General features: G+C 43.7%; 1 protein-coding gene across 4 annotated transcripts in view; it reads left to right on the top strand.

Annotated features, from left to right (window-relative positions):
- The window catches only part of Apolpp (retinoid- and fatty-acid binding glycoprotein apolipophorin), a 28,104-nt gene extending 12,174 nt beyond the window's left edge, over positions 1-15,930 (top strand). The window contains exons 5-25 of one of the 4 annotated variants that reach the window (XM_076769452.1): positions 46-4,593; positions 4,665-5,171; positions 5,255-5,441; positions 5,511-5,730; positions 6,156-6,448; positions 6,530-6,724; positions 6,843-7,562; positions 7,630-7,814; positions 7,899-8,119; positions 8,228-8,801; positions 8,898-9,142; positions 9,826-10,069; positions 10,152-10,388; positions 10,458-10,591; positions 10,766-10,923; positions 11,129-11,318; positions 11,472-11,610; positions 12,141-12,329; positions 12,469-12,714; positions 14,731-14,937; positions 15,269-15,930. In XM_076769452.1, the coding sequence (XP_076625567.1) occupies positions 46-4,593; positions 4,665-5,171; positions 5,255-5,441; positions 5,511-5,730; positions 6,156-6,448; positions 6,530-6,724; positions 6,843-7,562; positions 7,630-7,814; positions 7,899-8,119; positions 8,228-8,801; positions 8,898-9,142; positions 9,826-10,069; positions 10,152-10,388; positions 10,458-10,591; positions 10,766-10,923; positions 11,129-11,318; positions 11,472-11,610; positions 12,141-12,329; positions 12,469-12,714; positions 14,731-14,937; positions 15,269-15,298 (9,669 nt within the window). In that variant the 3' untranslated portion in view covers positions 15,299-15,930. Of the gene's footprint in view, positions 1-45; positions 4,594-4,664; positions 5,172-5,254; positions 5,442-5,510; positions 5,731-6,137; positions 6,449-6,529; positions 6,725-6,842; positions 7,563-7,629; positions 7,815-7,898; positions 8,120-8,227; positions 8,802-8,897; positions 9,143-9,825; positions 10,070-10,151; positions 10,389-10,457; positions 10,592-10,765; positions 10,924-11,128; positions 11,319-11,471; positions 11,615-12,140; positions 12,330-12,468; positions 12,715-14,730; positions 14,938-15,268 lie in introns of all 4 variants that reach the window. The other 3 variants (XM_076769449.1, XM_076769450.1, XM_076769448.1) reach the window with 3 other exon arrangements.
- Positions 15,931-22,099: the final 6,169 nt, after the last annotated feature.

Genomic DNA, 22,099 nt, shown 5'->3' with positions numbered 1-22,099 from the left:
GATATTCTTCACTGACGTCACTCACGATGTTATAATTCCTTCTAGATCGACGTTATGGGATCCTGTCCAACCGAGTTCTCGGTCCGCAAGGCTGGCGAGGTGCAGACGGTTCACAAAAGCAGGAATCTCGCCGACTGTTCGTTCCGCGAGAACATCAATCAAGGTCTCGTGTCCGCGACCACCGACACAGAGGCAGGACTGAAATCCGCGCCTCTCCTGGCGTCTCAGCAAGAGGTGGAGCAGCGCTTCGAACGTGGCGTCCTCAAGGAAGCAGTATCCAACGAGTACTACAAGCTGAATCCGTTCAGCAACGGTAACGCTGGCGCGCACACGTTCGTGGAGACTAAATTGACCTTCAAACTTGAGAAGCCGGAGAACAGTCCCGCCGTAACCGGGACTCAAACGAAGTCTCTCGTCTTCGATGCACCTCATCCTGTCATAAAGTCGTCTCCAGCCGCTATTGCCAACGCGTTGAACGCGGCTAAGGCCGAAGTAACCGACGGAGTGAGACCCGAAGCGGCGGGCAAGTTCGAAGACTTGGTGAAGGTGGTCAGACTGAGCAACAAGGACGACATCCTCTCGGTGTATCAGAAGGTGAAGGGCGCCAGCAAAGAGGAACGCAAACTCCTGCTGGACGCTATTTGCCGCGCAGGTAGCGGCGAGGCGGCCGAAGTGGCGGTAGAATTGATCAAGAACAAAGAAGTAACAGGCGTCCAGGCGTTTTTCTTCTACACCAGTCTGGCTCTGGTGCGCCACGTGAATCTTCCATCGGTGGCAGCCGTGACGTCTCTTCTGGACCAGCCGAATCTACCCCGAATCGGTTACCTCGGCGTTGGACAAGTGGTTGGCAAGTACTGTCAACATCACACGTGCGAAAACGTCAACGAGGTGAAGGAAGCTATACGCAAGATCCGCGAAAAAGTGGGTAACGGAAAGGCGAAGACCAGGGAACAGGAGAACCTGGTAGTCTCTGCTTTGAAGGCGCTGGGTAACACGCAGTTCCTCGATGACGCCACTCTTCAGAAACTGGCGAACATCGGCGCGGATAAAAATGTCCGGAACCGTGTACGAGTGGCTGCCATCGAAGCCCTGCCCACCAGGTGCTCTATGAAGTGGAAGAACATCATGTTCAAGGTCCTGGCCGACCTAGAAGAGGACAGCGAGATTAGAATTAAATCGTATCTATCGTTGGTCGCTTGCCCCTGCCCGCACGTCGCTGGCAACCTAAAGGAGGTGTTGAACAAAGAGACGGTGAACCAGGTTGGATCCTTCATTCAGAGCCACCTGAGGAACTTGAGGGCGTCGACAGACCCTAACAAACAGAACGCCAAAAATCAACTTGGTCTCATCAAGCCCCGTACCAGATTTCCTGAAGACTTCCGCAAATTTTCCTTCAACAACGAGCTATCCTACACTGCTGGGTCTCTTGGTCTTGGCTCCACCCTCGAAAGCAACGTGATCTACAGTCAGAACAGTTTCGTGCCCCGTTCCGCCAACTTGAACTTAACTGCTGAGATCTTCGGTCGCAACTTCAACTTCCTGGACCTGAACACCCGCGTGGAGAACCTGGACAGAGTGCTGGAGCATTACTTCGGACCAAAAGGGAAACTATGGGAGAAGGATATGCAAGGCATGACGAACGCTGGTACGAACGCCGCTAACAACGTCCGCGATTACGCCAAGGAACGCTACGAGAAGCTGTTGCGCGGGAAACGAGAGGTCAAGCAAGGAGAACTGGACAGATTCGCGAAGAACGTGCACTTGAGGAACAACGAGGTGGACGAGAACCTGAACCTGGACTTATCCGTGAAGCTGTTCGGTGTCGAGCTTGCCTATCTGAGCTACCAGGGCGACAGCAACAAGCTCAAACCAGAAGCAATCGTCGACAGTGTGTTTGACAACCTCGACAAGGTCTTCGACAAGGTCAAGAACCTGAACTACGATCTTGAAAATTATCTGCAGTTCCTGGAAGCCGAGCTGGTTTACCCGACTAATATGGGTAGCAGTTTGACTCTCGGTTTGACGGGGACGAGCGCTGTTCGCGTGAAGACTAATGGAAAGGTCGACGTCCCAGCCATCTTGAAAGATCCGTCGAACGCAGCTCTCAGAATTGCTGTCGAGCCTAGCGTGTCCGTCAGGATCGTTGGAAACATGGTTGTCCAAGGCTTGGGTGCCGAGTCCGGCATAAAAGTCGTCAACACGCTTCACACAACCACCAGCACCGACGTGTCCGTCACGATGTTGGATGGCAAAGGAATGGACGTAAACGTTGGAGTGCCTAAGAAGAAGCAAGAACTGATCAGCGTGAGCAGCGAGGTTCTGTTCAGCGACAAGGAAAAAGGAAACAAGTACGTGGCTCCTAAGTTTGGAAAGGGCAAGGAGTACGCGGACTGCTTTGACCAGCTCTCGCCTCTAATCGGTTTGACCGTTTGCGGCAAGATCTCGTACCCATACGAAGACGCGAGCATCCTCCAACAGAAGCCACTGTTCCCTCTGAGCGGGCCAGCCAAGTTATCGATCACGGTTGAGAACAACGACGTCAACAACTACCACTTCAAGGTCTATCTGGACACTGAGAGCCCGAACAAACGGTCCTTCGAGATCATGCTGGACACACCGAACTCCAAGGCCAACAGACTCGTGTCCCTGGCCGCGGAGGTGGGTGTGGAACCCAACAAGTACGTCAGGGTCTCCTTGAACACGCCGATCAAAAAGGCCTCTTTGGAAGCTGTACTTAAGAATAACGCCCAGGAACGCACTCTGACGGTCACCATTCTTCACGATCAGATGGAGTACTACGGTCAGATCGGCGTCCTGGCCAGCGGCGGCAAGTACAAGCCTGTCCTGGAGTACAGAGTGCCCGAGCACATCGAGAAGCTGGCCAGCGCAAAAACGGGAGTGAAAACAGGCCAGAATTACAACGTGCAGGGCACCGTGGACGTCTCCGATCACGAAGGTGGTCAGAAGTTCGTGCTGGACAAAGTTGCACTCGTGGTTAGTGGCAAGAAACTGGTCACAGTAGACGGTTCCGTCATGTGGACGCCAAACGCAGTCAACCTGGACATGGATCTCGTCTATGCTGACAAGGATCTGGCTCTGAAAGTGGACGGGAAGAAGGTGGCCAAAGGAAACTACATGCTCACCATGTCAGCCATGTCGTCCAAGGATCCAAACATCGGGATGAAGCTGAAGTGGGACTTCAACGCGGACCCCAACGGCGTGGAGAACCAGATCGTGCTTACTCACGGGCCCAATCTGAACTCCAAGGTCAATCGTCTGAGTTTGGAGCAAAAGTTCAAATACAACTTGGATCCTAAGAATCGCTTACTGGACATGTCGAACGAGTTGAAATACCCGTTGACGAACCTGGAGCTGAAGCTAGATGGCAAGGCTACCAGTAAATCGTTGAGTGGAGACGTCGAGGTGAAGTACGAGAAGTTCAAAATGGGCGCTGAAGTGTCCGCCGCGAGGGACATGAAAAAGCCAGGCGACTACGAGGTAGAGGCTGAAGCTGAACTGATGGAGAACAGCATCAAAGTGAAGTCTAAACGCACTGTTTTGGACGGTACGAAGAACAAGTACTCTAATTCTCTGGTATTGACTCCAGGAGGTAGGTACGATGCTGATGCAACGGTGACCTACGACGTGTCCAAGAACAGCGCGAAAGTCCAGATGGACGGGGACTTGAACCTGAACGGGAAGAAGGTTAAGGTGGACACTAGCTTAGAGGCGAACCAAATGGTGTTCAACAGTGAAGTTTTCGTGAAAGTCGACGGCGTCAAGTACGTGGAATTCTTGCTGCAGACTCGACGTCCACCAAATCCTAGTGGTAATCTAAATCTGAACCTGAAGAACTACCTGACAGCCACTGGGCAGTATGCTTATCAAAACGGCAAAGGACACGCGAACCTGAACATCGACGTTCCGAAGATCAACCGCAAGATCAAGGCTAATGGTGAATTGGCAGTGTCTGGAACCGAGCATTTAGGGAACTTCGAGATTCTTTACGACGCGGAGAAGGATCCCAAGAAGCGCATCAAGCTGTTCACGATCTCCGACATCACGAAAACGTCCATAGACACTAAGAACGTGCTGGAGGTTCACGCGTACAAACTGGAATTGAACGGTAAAGGTAACATGAAGGGTACTCTGAACGATGGCCAATTGCAAATGGATGGTGACTTGACGCTGCCCAATGGACGGTTCCTCGCGGTTAAATTGAAGCGCAGCGCCACGAAGAAGGATAATAAATATGACGTTCAAGTAGACTCTCAGGTGACGGACAGTGTGAAGAAGGGTGGGGAATCGAGGAAACTCGTGTACAACGCTGACTTCAAGGACGTTGACCCGCAGCTAATGACCTACCAAGGCAACGCTCAGCTGGAGTTCGTCGATTTCGACGGAAAGAACTTGCAGGTCGCGTTGGACGGGAAAAGGCAGGTGCAGAGCAAGGATGAGATGGACAACACTGTCCTCAAGGTCAGCGGAGCAAAAATGCCAAGGAAATTCCAGCTCCACGTTGGCACCAGTCGAGGAGACGGTCGAGGAGTGTACACCGTCATGTCATCTTTGGGTGACGATCTCTCATTAGCGGTAATTGAAATGTTTTTTTGAGGTGTGAAGACGCGTCCGTTTGAAATCTCATCTATTTTCTTTGCTCTCAGGTCATGGGATTCTTCGAGCTGGGAAACAACTTCGACAAGCCGCACAAAATGGAGAGTACTTTGGAGCTGAAGTTGCCCAGCGAGAAGCTCAGCAACTTGAAACTCGAAGTCACCAGGAGCATGCTGGGTGACAGCGAGGAAAAAAATATTATGGAAATCTTACAGGGGGTAACGCTGACGTACAACAACGACAAGAAGATCAAAATGGAGTACGACCTGAAGCTGAAGGGACTGAAGGTGTTGGAAGAGTCCAGCGAGGGCACGGGACTACTCAAAATTAACATTCTGCAACATCCTCAGTTGAAAGTGGAGTCTATGTATAAGAACAGCTTCGATAACGACAAGAATACTTTCAGTGGTGACATGGTAGCCACCTATGGCGACAAGAAACTAGCGCTTCGATTGGACACTGAGGATCTTCCGGATTTGTTGGTTGTCAATCTGAACGCTAAGTGCACCTTGATTTTCGCGAAACTCAAGAACGTTGAACTGCAACTTGTTCAGAAGGTACTTTTAGTAGACTCACTGGAACCATAAAACTTAAAAAATATGGAGGACTCGTTTAATTACGCGGTTATTTCCATCTCTAGGTGCATAAGAAAGAAAACAAACGGGAAACGGACGCTGTCGCCATGGTCGACAATGACAAGTACACCCTGAAGAGCGAGATTCAGCAACAAGACATGAACTCCTTGTTCCACGTGGAGATGTCTTGCCCGACAGGAAAGACCGAATTATTGTCCAAAGTGGAGAAACTCGGCGCTAAAGAGTACAAAGGTAACGCAAGCGATTATTAATTGTTTGCAACGAACAACGAGGACGGAGCTGATCGATTTCCTGTTACAGCCGAATGGAAGGTCATCACGCCGAAAGAATTCATCGTTGCTGATATCCACGTGGACCTGAACAGTGTCGACGAGTTCGTGATCAACGGGAACCTTGACACCAACAAGATGGCCCGTCGCAAGCTCCACTTCGAAATGGTCAATAAGCCAACAGCGAAGACGGGAAAGAAGATCATAGTCATCACAGTCACCAGCGACGGCCAGAACATCGTAACTGGAAGGTACAACATCATCACTTTGATAAAATCCTTGAGATCGGCTCTGAAAAGAATTTTATCCAGAGATACAGTGATGATTCGTAAAATGAACGTCACTTCGAGATTGGAACATTTATTTTTCGTACAGTGGAGGCAAAATTCGACACCAGCATACATTTTTATACAACAATATCCCACGGTTGGGAGGGATAAACATGTTCAACTTACGAATCAGGAATACGTATGTTCATTTTAAGAATCATTACTGTACGAAGCTTTAATAGTAAACTATTGCCAGGAATCTTATTTAACTTATTGCCCTAATGAATTGCAGCGACAAAAATGTAAGAAAATAGCGTAAATTTATATCATTCGTATGAAATGCTTGTTTCTTGACTGTCTAAAAACATTCTGAATATTCGGGAACTAAGACTGCACTGTCTATCCAGCATCAACTACAAAAAGCGCGACGAGGACGGAAAAGTGGTAGTAGAAGGCAATGGCAGTCTAAAGGTCGGCGACGACACCACGCCCTCGTCCTTCAAGTACACTCGTCAACAGCTGACCCACGAGAATGACGGAGAGGTCGGCGTGGCCATAGTCCTGAACGCTAACTTTGGACCGTCCGCCATCGTGGGTGAACTGAAACTCTCGAACAAGGAGCTCCACGTGTTCGAAAGCTACTGCGAGCAAACCAAGAGCTGCGCTCACTTCAAACTCCAATCAACGCTCAACACTCAAGGTGGGTGTTATCTCAAATCGTTATCGTGACGCTTGAGAGCTGTCTCAGACGGTAGTTTTCAAGTCGACGCTTAATTTTCAGAGAAAAATATGCTGAAGCACCAAGTCACGGTGGAAGTAGACCTGAAGAAGTTCAACGTGCCCGCCGAGTTCGGACTGAAGACCAACACCGAAGTGAAGGCTCCATTGTTCTCCCACACCACGAACCTCTACCTCCACTCGACGAAGGACAAGTCCGAATACACATACCAGGTGTATCTTCAACCTAAAGAAGCAGGTAAAGCCTGGAAAACTAAGGAATACTATGATTAGATGAAATAGCAATTAGATCTGACCCAAGTTGTCCCTATTATCTTTACTACGATGGTGTACGAGTCTCTTATTCTTGATTACAGCTACCGTTCTCAGCTTGCCTTCTCGAGAAATAGCTCTGGTCGCGACGTACGACCTGCCAAAGACCGGGCACACCAAAGCATTCAAATTGGACACGTCGCTTTACCTGGATAGAAAGAACAAACCATCCGACAAGACCAGCTTGATGGCTACTGGAAACGTAGACATCAAGGATAAATCGATCTCTCTCAACGGGGAAACTAAATTCGTCTATCCCACGCAACACAAGGACCTGTCCGTAAAGGGATCGCTTCGCTACGGAGGCGAGAATCTGTTGGACGCCAACATGGAATTCGACGTCTTCGCCAAGACGGTACAAAAGATCACGGTCACCGCCAAGGTTCAACGACAACAAGTCGAGGACGGCAACAACGTGACTTGTCACGTCAACGTGAACAGTAACGGTCAGAATCTGAAGCTCAACCTCGACTCCCACCTGATGGTCTCCAGCAAGAAATTAGGGTTAGGTAGTTTCTTGACCTACAACGACGTGCACCAGAAACCGAAATCTCTGGGCGGGCTCTTCTCCGCGAACCCCAATCAGGTGAATCTGTTGGTCACGTTGCCCGACCAGGAAATCATCAGGGACGAGTGGAAGATGAAGTTCACCAAGAACTTGCAGAAGATCGACAGAGAAGTGTCCGTGTTGGGCGACCAACCGGTGGTGACCAATATCGAGGCCAACAACTTGAATCGTTTCTCGTACCTGAGGTATCCGAAGGGTAAGCTTCGAGAATGGCGAAGGTTTCTCGAAACGAATTCAATTTTAACGAAGAGTTTTAATTCCAGACAATCCTAACGAGAAGTTCACCGTCAACGGTCAGGTGGTCCTTGGTCAGCTGGCTGAAATCCACGCAACGTACAACAAAGATGGCGCGAAGAAGAAGTTGTTCCACGGTATGGTCCATCTCGACGAGAAGCAATTCCTGAAGCCAGACTTTGGTTACAACAAGGAGAACGTAGCGGAAGTTCTCGTAAGTATTGTAATCTCTCCTTGTAAATCCAGCTACGAAAGCTACAGACCTTAAACTACTGCACGTTGTCTTTTAATATTCTAGGATAAGATTAAAAATGTCCACGTGAACCGTTTGAAGAAGCTAAAGGACGTCCAGGAATACGTGATGAAGGAGGTGAATACAGAGGTCGGAGACCTGGTGAATCATTTGAAGAAGGCTCAGCCTAACCTGAAACCACTCGTGGATTATTACCAAAGGGAATTGAACAAACTGGAGGAGGAGGTCAAGGCTGACGAGACTGTCAAGGAGATCCACGCCACTTTGTAAGTGTACCGATTATTTTCAGTAATAATATGCTTTACGATTAAACTGTGACCAAAAATGATCGGGAATTTGGATACAAATTTGAACCTCGAGTATTGCCTTTCAAGGAACAAATACTTTGGAGGCATAGTCACGGCCGTCGCTCAAACAATGAAGGGAGTCGCGGAAGATTTGCAAAAGCTGATGCAGCATCTGAACGAGATCCTGTCGAACCTGAAGGACAGCGCGAAACCTATTTACATGCAGCTGAAGGAGTCCTACGACAAGGTGTTCCACGAGCTCATGAACGTCCTCGACGCCGCAGGGAAACTAGCCAACACTTATCTGAACGCGCTCCTCAACTTGATCAACGAGCATCAAAAGGAACTGAAAGATCTGTTCAGCGTAGTCTCTGACGTGGCTCAGGACTTCTCGAAAGTCCTGTCGAAGACGTTGGAACGGATCAGACTCGGTTTAGAGGAGTTCTGTACCCTGCTGATAAACCAATTGAAGGCGCTACCGATTTACGAGAAGGCCCAAGAGAAGCTCGAGGAGCTGAAGAACTTCCAGGTACCGGAAATGGTTCTGAAATCCATGGAGGAGGTCTTCAACGTGATCAAGAGTGTTATGCCCACGCAGGAGCTCAGTCAATTGGTCGATACCGTCAGCCAGCACATTATGAAGCATGCTAAACGCGAGAAGGTACGTTTCGTAAACAGGGACTTACTGCGAGATGCGAATAGTGGTCTTACATCGAATGAGTCTGATATCTCTAGCGACTATTGTTTCTGGTTGCAGGTCGACGAGTTGGTTGAATGTAAAAAGATTTATACGCAAGCTGTGGCCGCCGTTCAGTCCGTCCTTGCTCTCACCCAGAACCTAGTAACAACGGACAACTTACTTGCTTTGGTCAAAATGCCTCTACAGCTTGATTTGAGCTATTTGGCCAAGCTTCCAGGCATCTACGCCGTCAAAGTTTCTGTCCTGAACCTGTTACGCAATGGAGAGCTACCCACGCCTTCGGAACTGTACTTCACTTACAGGTAAACAATTTGGGTAAATTAAACGCGTCGAGCTTTTCTAAATGCGACGAAATTCTCCAACTAATTCGATAAGAACGATAGAACTTTAGATTGTCGTGGTCGCCATGTTTGTTACTCACTTGTTCCACGCGATGGCGCCGACTTTTTTACTCGCTTGTTCGACGTAAGGACGTCAATTGGCCTGCAACCATACTGAAAATCATATAAGCTTTGTTTATCTACCTCCTGGCTCCATATATCTATCAGATGCCATTTTAACTTGAAATACCATTTGCTTGTGAGGATCTTTTCCTTTGGATCTTCTTGTTCTGGTTCAGTAAAATTCTTCTAACAGCATCAGGTCTGGGACCACTCACTCTTTCGCACCCTGTACTAACGCAAGTCGATACAGGGTCCCGGGGGCCCCACGTGGAGGTGAGGTGAGTGGATTTGACCAGAGTGAGCCCACCAACTTCGCCGAAATTCCCCGCATCAGGCTATTACCTAAGTAAAAACCCAAATATAGGAGAATATCAGCTTGATCGGGGTTTTCGACCTGCCCAAAGCCAGGAAGTCCCACTCTAGTCTCGTACCCCCATCGAAAACAAACAATCAGCAACAGATTATCTTTTGCAGCTTACATTTACAATGAAAATTCTTGCATTTCTACCATTTCACTAAGTTTATTTTGTAATCTCTCGCAGACCCACCCTCTACCCTAGCGACCTGGTGCCACCGTTCAGCAAATCAGCAGTGGTCGCCGACGGAGGACACTTCTTCACGTTTGACGGACGTCACCTGACCATGTCTGGCACCTGTACCTACATCCTGGCGCAGGACATGCAGGACGGCAACTTCTCGGTGGTAGGAAACTTCAACGACGGAAACCTGATCAGCGTTACGGTCACCGAGCCCAAAGAAACTATCACGCTCAAGAGTAACGGAAACGTGAGCAAACATCTCTTTGTTCGAAGCTGTTTTCTCGTCCACGACCGGGGACGTGATCGTTTCTTGTCGATCGTACTTTCAGATCTTGGTTAACAACAAACCAGCCGACTACCCAGCCAGCACGAAGAACCTCCACGCCTACTTGGTGCTGCCTTTCGCCAACGTCAAGTCCAATTATGGCGTACGCGTTACGTGCACCAACAAGGCGCCAATGGTTTGCGCCGTCCACGTATCCGGATTCTACCTGGACAAGATGCGTGGCCTGCTCGGTAACGGTAACAACGAGCCATACGACGACTATACTTTGCCGTCTGGAAAGGTATGCACGTACATTTTCTTCGTTACAATTGACGAGAATTGAAATTACGATCGTAAAAATATTCTCCAGATCACCGACAGTTCGTCAGACTTTGGAAACGCGTACAAACTGAAGGGCGACTGTCCAAATGCAGCCGCTGCCCCACACGCGGACCACGCCCCAGTCTGCACGGAATACTTCGTTAGCCAAACATCCCCTCTACAGTAAGTTGACTTGTAGAAAAGATCGCGATTCCTCGTATTCTTCTGTGGGGTCCATCGCCTCTCATACTTGCCGCCAGAGGGACCGTTCCTCTCGCAAGCGCTCGACCGACCTTCCATCTGCATATATTCATTATCACACTTCCAACGGAATGCTAATGGTTAATGATATTGCAGGTCTTGCTACGCTTATGTCAGCCCAGCTCATTATCGCGAAGCTTGCGATCATGCAGTTGCAGCCAAAACAACGGAAGGACCTTGTCTGATCGCAATGGCTTACCATTATGCTTGTTACGCGGCTGGCATCAAGAGTACACATGTTCCATCATCTTGCAGTAAGTTTAATCGTATGATATTACAGTAATGCCCGCTTTCAAGTGACAATCTTTACTCCGGAGTGTTCCCTTCGTTGCTTATCTTCGGGTAGTCCCAACTTCCTTGTTAATCGCAGTTTGAGATAACGATAAATTGGACATTCCAATTTGTTCACTTGAAAGCACTACGTTTGAATGACTCGAGCGTCTTACAATGTTTGCGTAGGTACAACGAGCTGCAAAGTCGGCGCGAACACGGTGGCCGCTGGTGACACCTTCAGCGTCAAAGTGCCCAAAAAGGAGGCTGACGTGATCTTCGTAGTCGAGCAAGAAACACCGAACGAAAACGTCTTCAAGGAGATGGTCACACCCTTGATATCTGAACTCAGGGACGAACTGAAGCACCAAGGAATGACGTGAGTACCAACTCTAAGCAAGAAATATCTTGGGGGCATGTTAGCCAAAGGAACTATAAGTCTTCTTAAGATTATTATAAATCTGAAGACTTCGTTTCTGAAGCCGAAGGGACATAGAATTCCACTAAACGTCCACCGCATTTGACTTTGCAGGGACGTGCACATTGCTTTGATCGGATACAGCGAGAAGATGAAGTGGCCACAGCACTACACGCTGAACGGCGACACTAACATCAACGGCGAGGTGAAGACCATGAAGTTCCACGAGAAGAAACCGGTAGTAACTCTCGAGGCAAGTCTATTATTCTTTGCTTCGCGTTTCTCGAATAGGCTCCCTAAAAATAAAGATCGAGTTGCCGAAGAACAATTAAGAGTTCAGTTACATATCGGTTTCCCGACGCAATTAAAAAACGTGTTTATGCAACGTATTCACCTATCGTTAATCGCCGATCGCATTAGCATACCTGCGACGCGTTGTCACTGTAACACGTGTTTACGCGATTCCTTTTGAGATACTGCGGTTGAATCACCGTCCACGACAGTTTTTCCTCCGCCCAGAGTGATTCAGAATCTTCTGCGTTTCCTAATCTTTATCTAGAGAGGACAGAATTCGTTACTATCGCCGCGTGAATATTCATCCTATTTTAATCAGACGTCGAATGGCGTTCTACGTTTCGCGCGTCTATCAGGAAACTTTCGATCCCTCGATTAATCGAACGTCGCTGCATATCGTTAACATAATTTAAACAAATCGACGCGAGTTTTTTGCGCTACGTTCGTCGACTTCTGCGCGCGTCCAACAAGGAAACGATCGTTTTCCAGGAAGCCAAGCAAGGCGACGCGGAGAAGAAACTGGAGTATCTGCACCAAAGATTGGACATCGAACTGGGCACCTTCAACTTGAACGACGCTTACGAGGAGGCCGTTAGGTATCCCTTCAGACCTGGTGCAGCCAGGGCAGTAGTCGGTGTCCTCGCCAACCCTTGCGAGAAGAGCCCGCTCCCTGTTTCTGTAAGCACCGTTTTTTACGGAATTATTTTACGTTACCTTCCCACAATTGTTAATGTTCTTTTCCTACGCATGCCTTTCTACATGAAATCTGATTATTGAATCGCTCTTTTCTGACGGTAAAAAAAATGTGCTCTTTCAGCTGCAGCAATTAAGACTCCTGATGGGACAGAAAATATATCAAGATCTTGGCCTCACTTATTACCACGTGTCCTTCCCTAAAGAGCTCCTCGTATCTGGCAAGCCGCAGAAGAATATCGTCGGGTACGACCAAGACAGCGTGTTCACGTTCGCTGACAGCAAAAAGAAGCCACTCAGCGGAAACAGTGACATGAAGAACAATCTCGTCGCCTCGACCACTGACGTCTGCGCTGACTTCGCAGTTACCGTAAGTGTTCAACAAGTGATCTTTGCCTATTATTAAGAACGCACCGTTCGGGAAACGCTCTCGAGCGTTTCACCGCCATCGCAATATCTCTGAAACCGTTGGCTTCAGACTAGGGCTACCTCAAATACGTCTTAATTTATAATTAACACTAAACCTACCGCGACCGGTCAAATGACCGTTTTTAAAATTTCGTTTAGAATTTCTAACATACAATATTATTTTAGCGCCATTTAACTTGACGACTTTTCTTATAGTACACGTACAATGAATTTTACAATATTCACTTCTAATCTTATTGTTTATTTTCTGAGAAAAATATGTAGTCTGTCTTGCCTACCACGACCGGTCATCTGACCGGTTGAACGATTTATGTTTTTTTGTAAAAAACTGGACATTTGGTACCAAATTCTGGTTAGCTTTCGATGTAAATAGGAAATATATGTATAATAAAAACGAAAGAAGAGAATTTACAGTTCCCACTGTCTTAGAACAGTCTAACAACGCGTATTAAAAATAGTTAAACGTTAGACGCGTTTAGTTTCGTAACTATTAGTGTTTTATTAATTATTGAGGCATTATTAGAAGCGGCAAAACCTCCCCTTTAAAATGGTTTTTGGTTTTTGTCGATCCGACTTTCTGTTTTCGAGATATCGTAATTTATGTAAAAGGTAATTTTTAAAATTCCACTCTCGGCCTTAGAAAAGGCTATTAACGCGCATTAAAAATACTAAAAACTTTAGACGCGTGCAGTTCCGAAACTACTGGTGTTTTATTAATAATTGAACCACTGTTAGAAGCGGCAAAGCCTCCCCTTTAAAATGGCTTTTGGTTTTTCTCGATCCGACTTTCCGTTTCGGAGGTATCATCGTGTAAAGACAATCGTAATTTTTAAAATTCCGCTACGTCTGACTCTCCGCCTTATGAAAGCCTATTAACGCGTATTAAAAATACTAAAAACTTTAGACGCGTGCAGTTCCGAAACTACTAGTGTTTTATTAATTATTGAAGCATTGTTAGAAGCGGCAAAGTCTCCCCTTTAAAATGGCTTTTGGTTTTTGTCGATCCGACTTTCCGTTTTCGAGATATCGTAATTTATGTAAATGGTAATTTTTTTAATTCGACTATCTCTGTCTTCGTCTAACGGAGTCTGACCTCTTTGTCGCTCGTGCGTGGTGCTGACCTACCCCGCGTACGTGACTGTCGTGACCTAGTTTCGGCGTAGTATTTCCAAGAATTTACTACGCACTGTTTACTATCTACGCACGCGTGAAATCAATGAACTCGCGAGCGCACAACGAAACGTAAACAAACTCTATCTCCGAAACTAGCCGCCGCAACGACTTGAAATTAAAATCGCTATATCTCCGGAACTAATGAAGCTATCGACTCGTACAAACGCTCGTTTTAAAGGGTATTTCATCCTCTACCTAATGATCATACCACCTACTACAATTTTTGCTATCTTCTATGTTTATTTTGATATTTATTTTGACGTTACATACCCAAAGAAGTTTCAGCAATTTCTACTGATCGTACGACTAGTGTACGATAAAACTGGACCATAAATTGTTTATTTAATTGAAAATAAATTTAAATACAGGTTGTTCGCGTAATTACTAGGCAGCACTTTTTCTTAAATAGTTCTTTTCTCTAGAACTAACTACGGTATCGACTTGGAACAAAATTCGTTTTCAAGGGTGTTTTATCTTCTTTCCGATGAATATTAAAAAATTTTTTCACATAAAAGAAAAGAACATCTTACGAGTAAACATCAAAACACAAATTTCTATACATGTAATGTAAAAATTAGAAGTATGTTGCCTCGTAAAAGAGAAAAAGAAAGATTGGTCATTTGACCGTTCATGGTAGGAATGGGTATACATGCTGTGCCGGTTGGTTTAGTGTTAAAAATATTTCCGTCAATTTATAAACAACTGAACAAAAATTTCGATCATAAGTACTAGTTATCGAGTAACCAAAAAATTTGAAACTCGATATTTTTTAAAAATGTTATAGTCTGGCGGAGCGGCATTCAGCGTGAACAACTTCATGGACGCCAAGCCAAACCAGAAGAAACAATTCATCCAAGTGGCCGCGAGGAGGATCGCCGATGGCCTTGCTAGCGTAGAAATCCAGAGAGATTGTTTGTGCGACTACCAGTTTGGTGTTTCCGGACGGTCTAAGTGCAAAATCGTCGGTCGCAAAGAGAAGGAATCACCCGCGGTAAGAAACTAAACTTCTGTCGTATCGATTTTGCTTTCTGGAGTAAAATATTAAAGCTATTCCATATTATGCCTGCGCAGTACCATTTTGTAGTTCGGTAGTACAGTAATTCCTCGCGATTTGTCACTGACTCGAGACAATTAGCGAGGCAGGTAGGCGTTCCATGACCTTTCAAGCTATTTATGCGTCCCCTACGCAACTATCTGCGCAGGTATAGTAGGCCTGTTTCATCGTTTCTCCGCTGGCGGCGCTAATAGTAGAGTGTACGTTTTAAGTCCCGTACGAAGTCCCTATACCTCTCTAAATACAATCTCTATTTTTTATATTACAGAGACACACCAAGGGAGGAGTGAAGGAATAAGGGGAGGCAGCTGCGCCGCGCAGACTACCCATTACTAATTAATTTAGGTGTAATGTATTTTATTACTTTGTTATAATACGGCAGGCGTCTTTTGATACTCGTAGGCATCAAGATCGTTAGACTTCCAAAGGACGGGTGATCTCAGTTACGAAACGCGCGAGGACTGAGCGATCCACCTTACCTTCTGTACATCGAAATTCCCCACAGAATATACATCCATTGCCTCCTACTCCTATTTTTTTTTTTTTTTATTTGCACGAGACAACGGTGAGAAACGTAATTATTCACTGTGCCAAGTGAACTCGTTACTTAGGTTAAGTTGTTACCCCTGAGCCGCGCGCCGGTATTAATTAAACGTTAAACGCACGACGATAAATGTTGTACGGGAGCGTACCCCCCCACTCCCCCACCCACACCCGTTCGCGTAATACGGGACGTCGATTCGATTTACGGGTACGATTTGTACGGCTTACTTTTATTGAATTAAGATACCGATGCTGCACGACTCGAGCTAATCAGAATTCAATACCCGACCACCCGTACCGTTTTTTATCGCCGATACGCATGACGATCTTACGCGCTGTAATGTTATGGTTTTGTGAAGAAATATACGTACATTGTTCTTACATGTACCATACAGCAGTTCGTTATTCATGCACCCACTCCTTGAAATTGGTCCTAAGTTTTAGAACGTTGAAACTGAGGCTGGGACTACTTGAATTTTTCTATATTCAAATATTCTGGGAGTAATTCGAGTACTAAACAATTCAAATACTTCAATGTTCAATTGCTTTAGGCACTGATCAAGTATTTGGGTATTCATAGTATTTGAATACTGTGGTATTCGAATAATTGACTACTCGACTATTCGAATGTTTTATGCGCTGTTCGAGTACTTGAATGTTTGCAAGAGTGTCGCATAAACGTAAAAAAACAATTCGAATCGCCACAGCGAGGACGCGAATCAATCCAGGACGAACAGAACAGAGTTTCAGGGATGAATATTTATGAATTCAGGGTCGAAAAAGCGTCGTGGCTCGCGTTTCAGCGAAATTCGCCGAGCGAAACGACGTGTCGTTTATCATTGATTTTATCTGCTAAACGCAACCCCCTTTTTCCCAAGAAATCTGCAATTACCGTCACGCCTTTCATGCACAATGTTTCGTTCGAGGGTGGTTCCTTTTTACTTAAAAATGTCCTCATCTTCGTTCCACTTCCTCTTCTTTCCTAAAACATTCTTTTTTTGGACGTTATTAGTGCGATTGAAGGCTTCACGATACTTTTTTAGCCACGTTTACTTACGCGATCGAAGTGTTTTTTTAAGCGTCTCCTCGTCGCGGTGACGTTAATGCTACGCTAAAGTTACGTTGGTCACGTTAGTGAAGTTTGCATGCACACCATTTACGCTTGCCACCGTCGTGTATCTGCATCTGAAATCAAAATTCCTTGCCAGGTTAATGAGAGAGAGTCATCAGATAACTGGCGTCCATTGTGCACCTCGCTTATTTTTAAAACGTTAATCATTTGCAAACTGCCCTCACCGAAGGGAAGATTTTTTATATTAAACATACACGGTCCTGATGTATTATAGTAAAATCTAGACGGATTAGCACGTGTGGAGAAAAACTTGCATCGTAGAAGATACAGCATTGGTCGAACGCAAACTGGATGTACACGCGATAAGTTTTATCGCCGAACGTAAGAATTAAAATTGACAATTGGAGCGTAACTGTACTCTGCAATTGCACGAAACCTTACGGTTCGATCGTCTGCAGCAAATCAAATTATTTTCTTTCAACCGTATGAAAACGCCTCCAACGACAAATCAATGTACGATATCCTAATAATCCTCTAACAACTTCATTAAATGTTCGTCATGCTTTTTTATACTATACAGATCTATCGTTTCTTTTCACTGTCGATGTTTACTAATTGTAAGTGATTCAGAACACGAGAAAAACGGACGTTATAATTTTTAAACTATGTAAATTCGTCCATTAACTAAAAGATATTAAAGCTAATTCAAGAAAACAATTTTCCTACGTTATTCACACATCTTTATTAAAATTGCAGTTATATATTTCTTGGAAGTATCCTTCCCAATGATATACAACGCTAGAACCACTGACATTTAATATATTCCTAGTTTTACATCCACGTGCTTTTATGTTCACTTTATTTAATGGAAAAGTTGTAGATGAACGAAAACAATATTCGCAATTTACTTTCGTATTAAGAATATTATTATTAGTAAAATAAAATATTCCCTTTCGTGTTTCAAATTCTTAAAATATTTTATTATGGATTCCCAGGAATCTTGGTAATTGAAAAATATTTATTAACCAACAATACTACAAAATCTTCGCTATTATGAAGATATGTTCCAACGCAGAAACTTCTAGACGAAACTCGAGGAAATTGAATCACTTGGCAAGTATTGTATAATCTGCACCAGACGGATCTACTTGACTGACCTACTTGGCTGATGCGAGACTACTTAACCCTTTGGCAACTACCTCCGTATCTCGTGCGGAACTCGTGCTCCGCACACGTCGATGACTTCAGTGCAATAAATGTCAACCGACACCGTCGGCCATTGTTGCTCCCAGCTAATATACATATAGCAATGCAGTAAAAAATAGAAAAATATAGCAGGATCTAAATTAAATGCTCAAGAACACTTCCTGTATTATTAATCACTTCTATTTTTGGCGACGAGAGGAGTTGGAGTAACTAAACAGTACGAACAGTCGCTTTGAAGTTACTTTGAGCAGCCACTACTACGGTAGCATCAGAATATTGATGCATCCATTCTAGTTTCCTTAAGATGAGAATCTGACTGATTAAGAACATAAAAAAAGTGACCATGAGCATTACGTTTACAAACTGAGACAATTTCGCAAAATTTTATCACGTTTGATCGGGTATCGAGATACCTAAACTTCAGCCGGATTGCGTGAACTTTGCAATGATAAAGAAAGTTCAAGGCAGAACACCGCGTCGCCAATTTAATGAAAACTTTCCCGCAGCCGAGAGCCCGCGTGCGAACGAAGAAACTCGATTTTAATGAAATTGCTCGAACCCACGAAGACCGATTTTAATAAAATCACGGAAACTCGTAGCAAAAAAATCAAAATGCAATACTCGAATCCCGCGGAATATTTCGTTCCAGGGAAAAGGCTAACCAATCCCTTTACAGCACGGAACAGCGCTGGGTCGCTTTTCCGCCGAGATTCGAAATGGCGTTCCTGATAAAATTTTGTGTGGTGAAGAGGCAACAGGTAAACTTCTTGAGGCTATAAAAGCAAATAATATATAAATAACAATAATGATATAACGGAGAACAAATAATAATGTATGAGAAAATAATATTTAATCATAATGTTTATTCTAGAAAGCTGATTTATGTCAGGTGAAACGCAAAACGTAAAGCTAAAAATGGACGGTTGAGATAAGGATAAGAAAATGTCATTGTAGATAAATAATATTAATATTTACATTTCACCTATCATGGATCAACGTTTTAGTTAGATATTACATGATGTTTTATGTCACTTTCCTGATACTAATTGCTGTAAATAATTGTACGCGATTATCAGTAACATCAAACGTGCCTTTGTGCGTTTGTACGCGATGAAAATGGATTTAAAAATTTTTTTTAATTCTTTCTCACGCTTTGAATCACTTTTCAAGATAACACAGTATAATTTTCAGGCAATAATCTTTATTATTACTCGAGTTATTACATGTTTCCTGCATTCCACTGTTTGACATGTCTCAACAATGGATCGACGAATCTTCTTGATCATATTAAATAGATGTTTTTTTATCGTGTGAACCAAAATTATGATAATATCTACTATAGTTTTTTTCAAAGTCACCTTTGAATCTTGACGATAACTCCACCTGGAACAAACTTATTAAACTATTTAAAATGGGAAAATTTATACTAATACTTGCAGAATGTTAACGAAGAAGCAATAACAGGTTCTGCGTAACAATAATTGAAGCCAGACAAAATTAAAAAATTCCAAATCGTTCTAAAAAAATTATTTTCGGTTGCAGGGGTCAATTACAATTATTTTTGGTGAATAGACATACCCCCGAAATCCTACCCACTTTCGAGAAAAAAATTCAGTACTGGCGGAACTTTAAACGTTAATAACTTTTTAACGAAGCCACCATCAACAAATTGGTATTCTTGATTTTCGTCTTATTTTGGCCTCTAGAATTCCCCATTAAAATTTTTCCCAGGGGTGGCCGAATACCCTGTATAGTCCAATTCGTCCCAATTGAGAATCTATTTTGATTTTCCATTTCAAATGTGCATAACAACGTCAACAGTTCCGACTTGAGTTCCACTAACAAACTTCCTGTTTACCATCGTTTCTTTTAATAAATTTCCTGCCTCTCTGGCTATTCGTGCTCTTGTATACGTGATTACTTCAGTTGTTGACGGAGTCTTCAATGCTTTCTCGATGGGTAACCACGCACGTTACGTAAATTGAAGTTTACCTTTTGAAGTTAGCTGTTCACAGCGACACGTGGGATTCGTTTTCAAAATTGCAAGGCACTTATTCACCTCGGCCGAAAGTGGGATGAAACGATGTGCATTCGTACGTTTTTATGTGTCGAACAAAGGACTGCGCGTCCGAGGACACAATGGCCAGCCGAAGATGGACAGGAAATAATTCACAATAAAAATACTTAACGCTCCGACAAGAATGATGTAAGTGGAATGAATTGCTAAATAGGGTTGCCTTCGTGTTCTTGGATCTTACGTAGAATTATTCTGCAATTCGTGACACATTCGTCCAAAAGATAAGTCGACGGTGTGTAACAATTGCAGTCGTTCGTGAGGTAACATCGAGTTACATCACAGAAGCTCGTTTATAAGTGCACGTAATAGAGAAGTATCATTTAGCGCGAAGACTCGAATAGTCTCTTCGTTTATTGGTCTTTTAATTCAGCTTTCAAAACGGAGCTGAAATGGCTTACCGAATTTATTTATATTTGAATATCCAAATACTCGGCGAATATAATTCGAATACTTGACTACGCAAATATTTTGAATACCGAACCGTAACGATATCGGTGATTCAAACATTCGACGAATATAATTCGAATACTATTCAAATATTTGACTACTACTCAAACATTCGATCGAGCGTCTAAATTCGAAAATTCGTAGTATTTGAATAGTACGATGTGGATTATAAATCAAGTTCGTTTATTATTCGAATACTTTATTTTTCAAATATTTGACTATTCGTATCATTTAGTACGTGGGCCCAAATAGTCTTTTAATCTAATGAAATTAAATTATATAAGAGAGAAAATTGCGTTTTATCGCTTCGTTAACGTCGTTCGCGATAATAAACGTTACGTTGTAAAAAGTCAAAGTAGCAGCTTAAAGATAAATCTTCTTTGCTAGAAAACATCATATTCTTGTTCCTTATACAAGATGTCCTGTAATTAGTGACACAAGAAAAAGGGAATGATTCCTTATCCAAAACATAAGTCAATAATGTAGAATAAAATCCTGTTATAGCATCTGTAGTCAGGTAACAATTAATTTACATCATCCTCAATTTCAGGAGCTCATCTGCTAATACATATAACGAAGAAGTACTATTCAATATAGTGAGTGTCCAGATATTCTTTTAACCCTCCATAACTTCGTGTTAAAATTTATCTTTCGATTTATGTACAATTATAGATGTTTATGCCTTATTAGGCAATTCTTTCATAAGATACAACGATGATTTCAGTTATAGAGGGTTACTTTAATAGACTTAAATTATATAAGAGAAAAAATTCGTCATTGTTTTATTAATATTATATCATATCGATCCGCAAGGAGAATTCAAACTTTATATTGTGGCAAATAGAAGATAAACCTGTTAACTCAGATAAGAGTCGTGCGATACAATACGTTCAGAACTAAAATACCAAACTAGATCTTTAAAGTCCATACCAGCAATCTATCGGCTCGCGAACATATTTATCCGTAACGTTTTCGACCACACTTTTTTTTTTGAAGAACATTTTCGACGACAGAAATTTCTCTAAAATTGTTTCAAGCAAAATTAATGCGACCAATACGAAAACAATTTCAGTATTAACCGTGAGTATAATTAACAACAGTATTCAGTAACGGATTGCTTGAATTGACTTGAAAAAAAAAAAGGAAAAAAAAGAGCTATTAAGTTCGATCGCTCAATAAGTACTGCTCAGGTTCAATTAAAATACCACGAGTTCAACTGTCACTGGAACGATTCTATGCCGCGTTCATGTAACAACGCCGATGATAAAACAGAAAACAAATAACAGAGTTTGCTTACATCACACGTAGATTACACATGTCCGCTATTTTTTTTTTTCCAGCCTCGATCTGCGTCTAGCGCGAACGTGGAAGTTCGGATCGATCTGCAAGAAGTTGTGTAGAATGATACAGTCGCGGATCTTTCTTAATGAACGTCGTTTTATTTCACGTCTTTGAAAAAAAACCATGAGTATCGTTTGTACGAAAAGCAAAATGGCTATTGCTTCGACATTGAGATTCGAACGACGACGCATCTAAGCTACTTACGCCCCAAAAGGATCAACGCGATATGTTCGTCCGAAGCTCTGTACAACAGATAAAATGGAACCAAACGCGTGTAGTAGCTACGGCGGCTCGTTTAATTCGCAATTAATTGATACCAAACGTTCCCTACTACGAGAAACACACGGATTCATGTTGGATGTAAAAGAATAATTTACAATTACGCGGTTCCTTCAAGACAGAAGTGTGTCTAC

This window comes from Colletes latitarsis, chromosome 7, assembly GCF_051014445.1.
Source record: "Colletes latitarsis isolate SP2378_abdomen chromosome 7, iyColLati1, whole genome shotgun sequence".
Taxonomy (NCBI): domain Eukaryota; kingdom Metazoa; phylum Arthropoda; class Insecta; order Hymenoptera; family Colletidae; genus Colletes; species Colletes latitarsis.
This window is presented reverse-complemented; position numbering and strand designations above follow the sequence as displayed.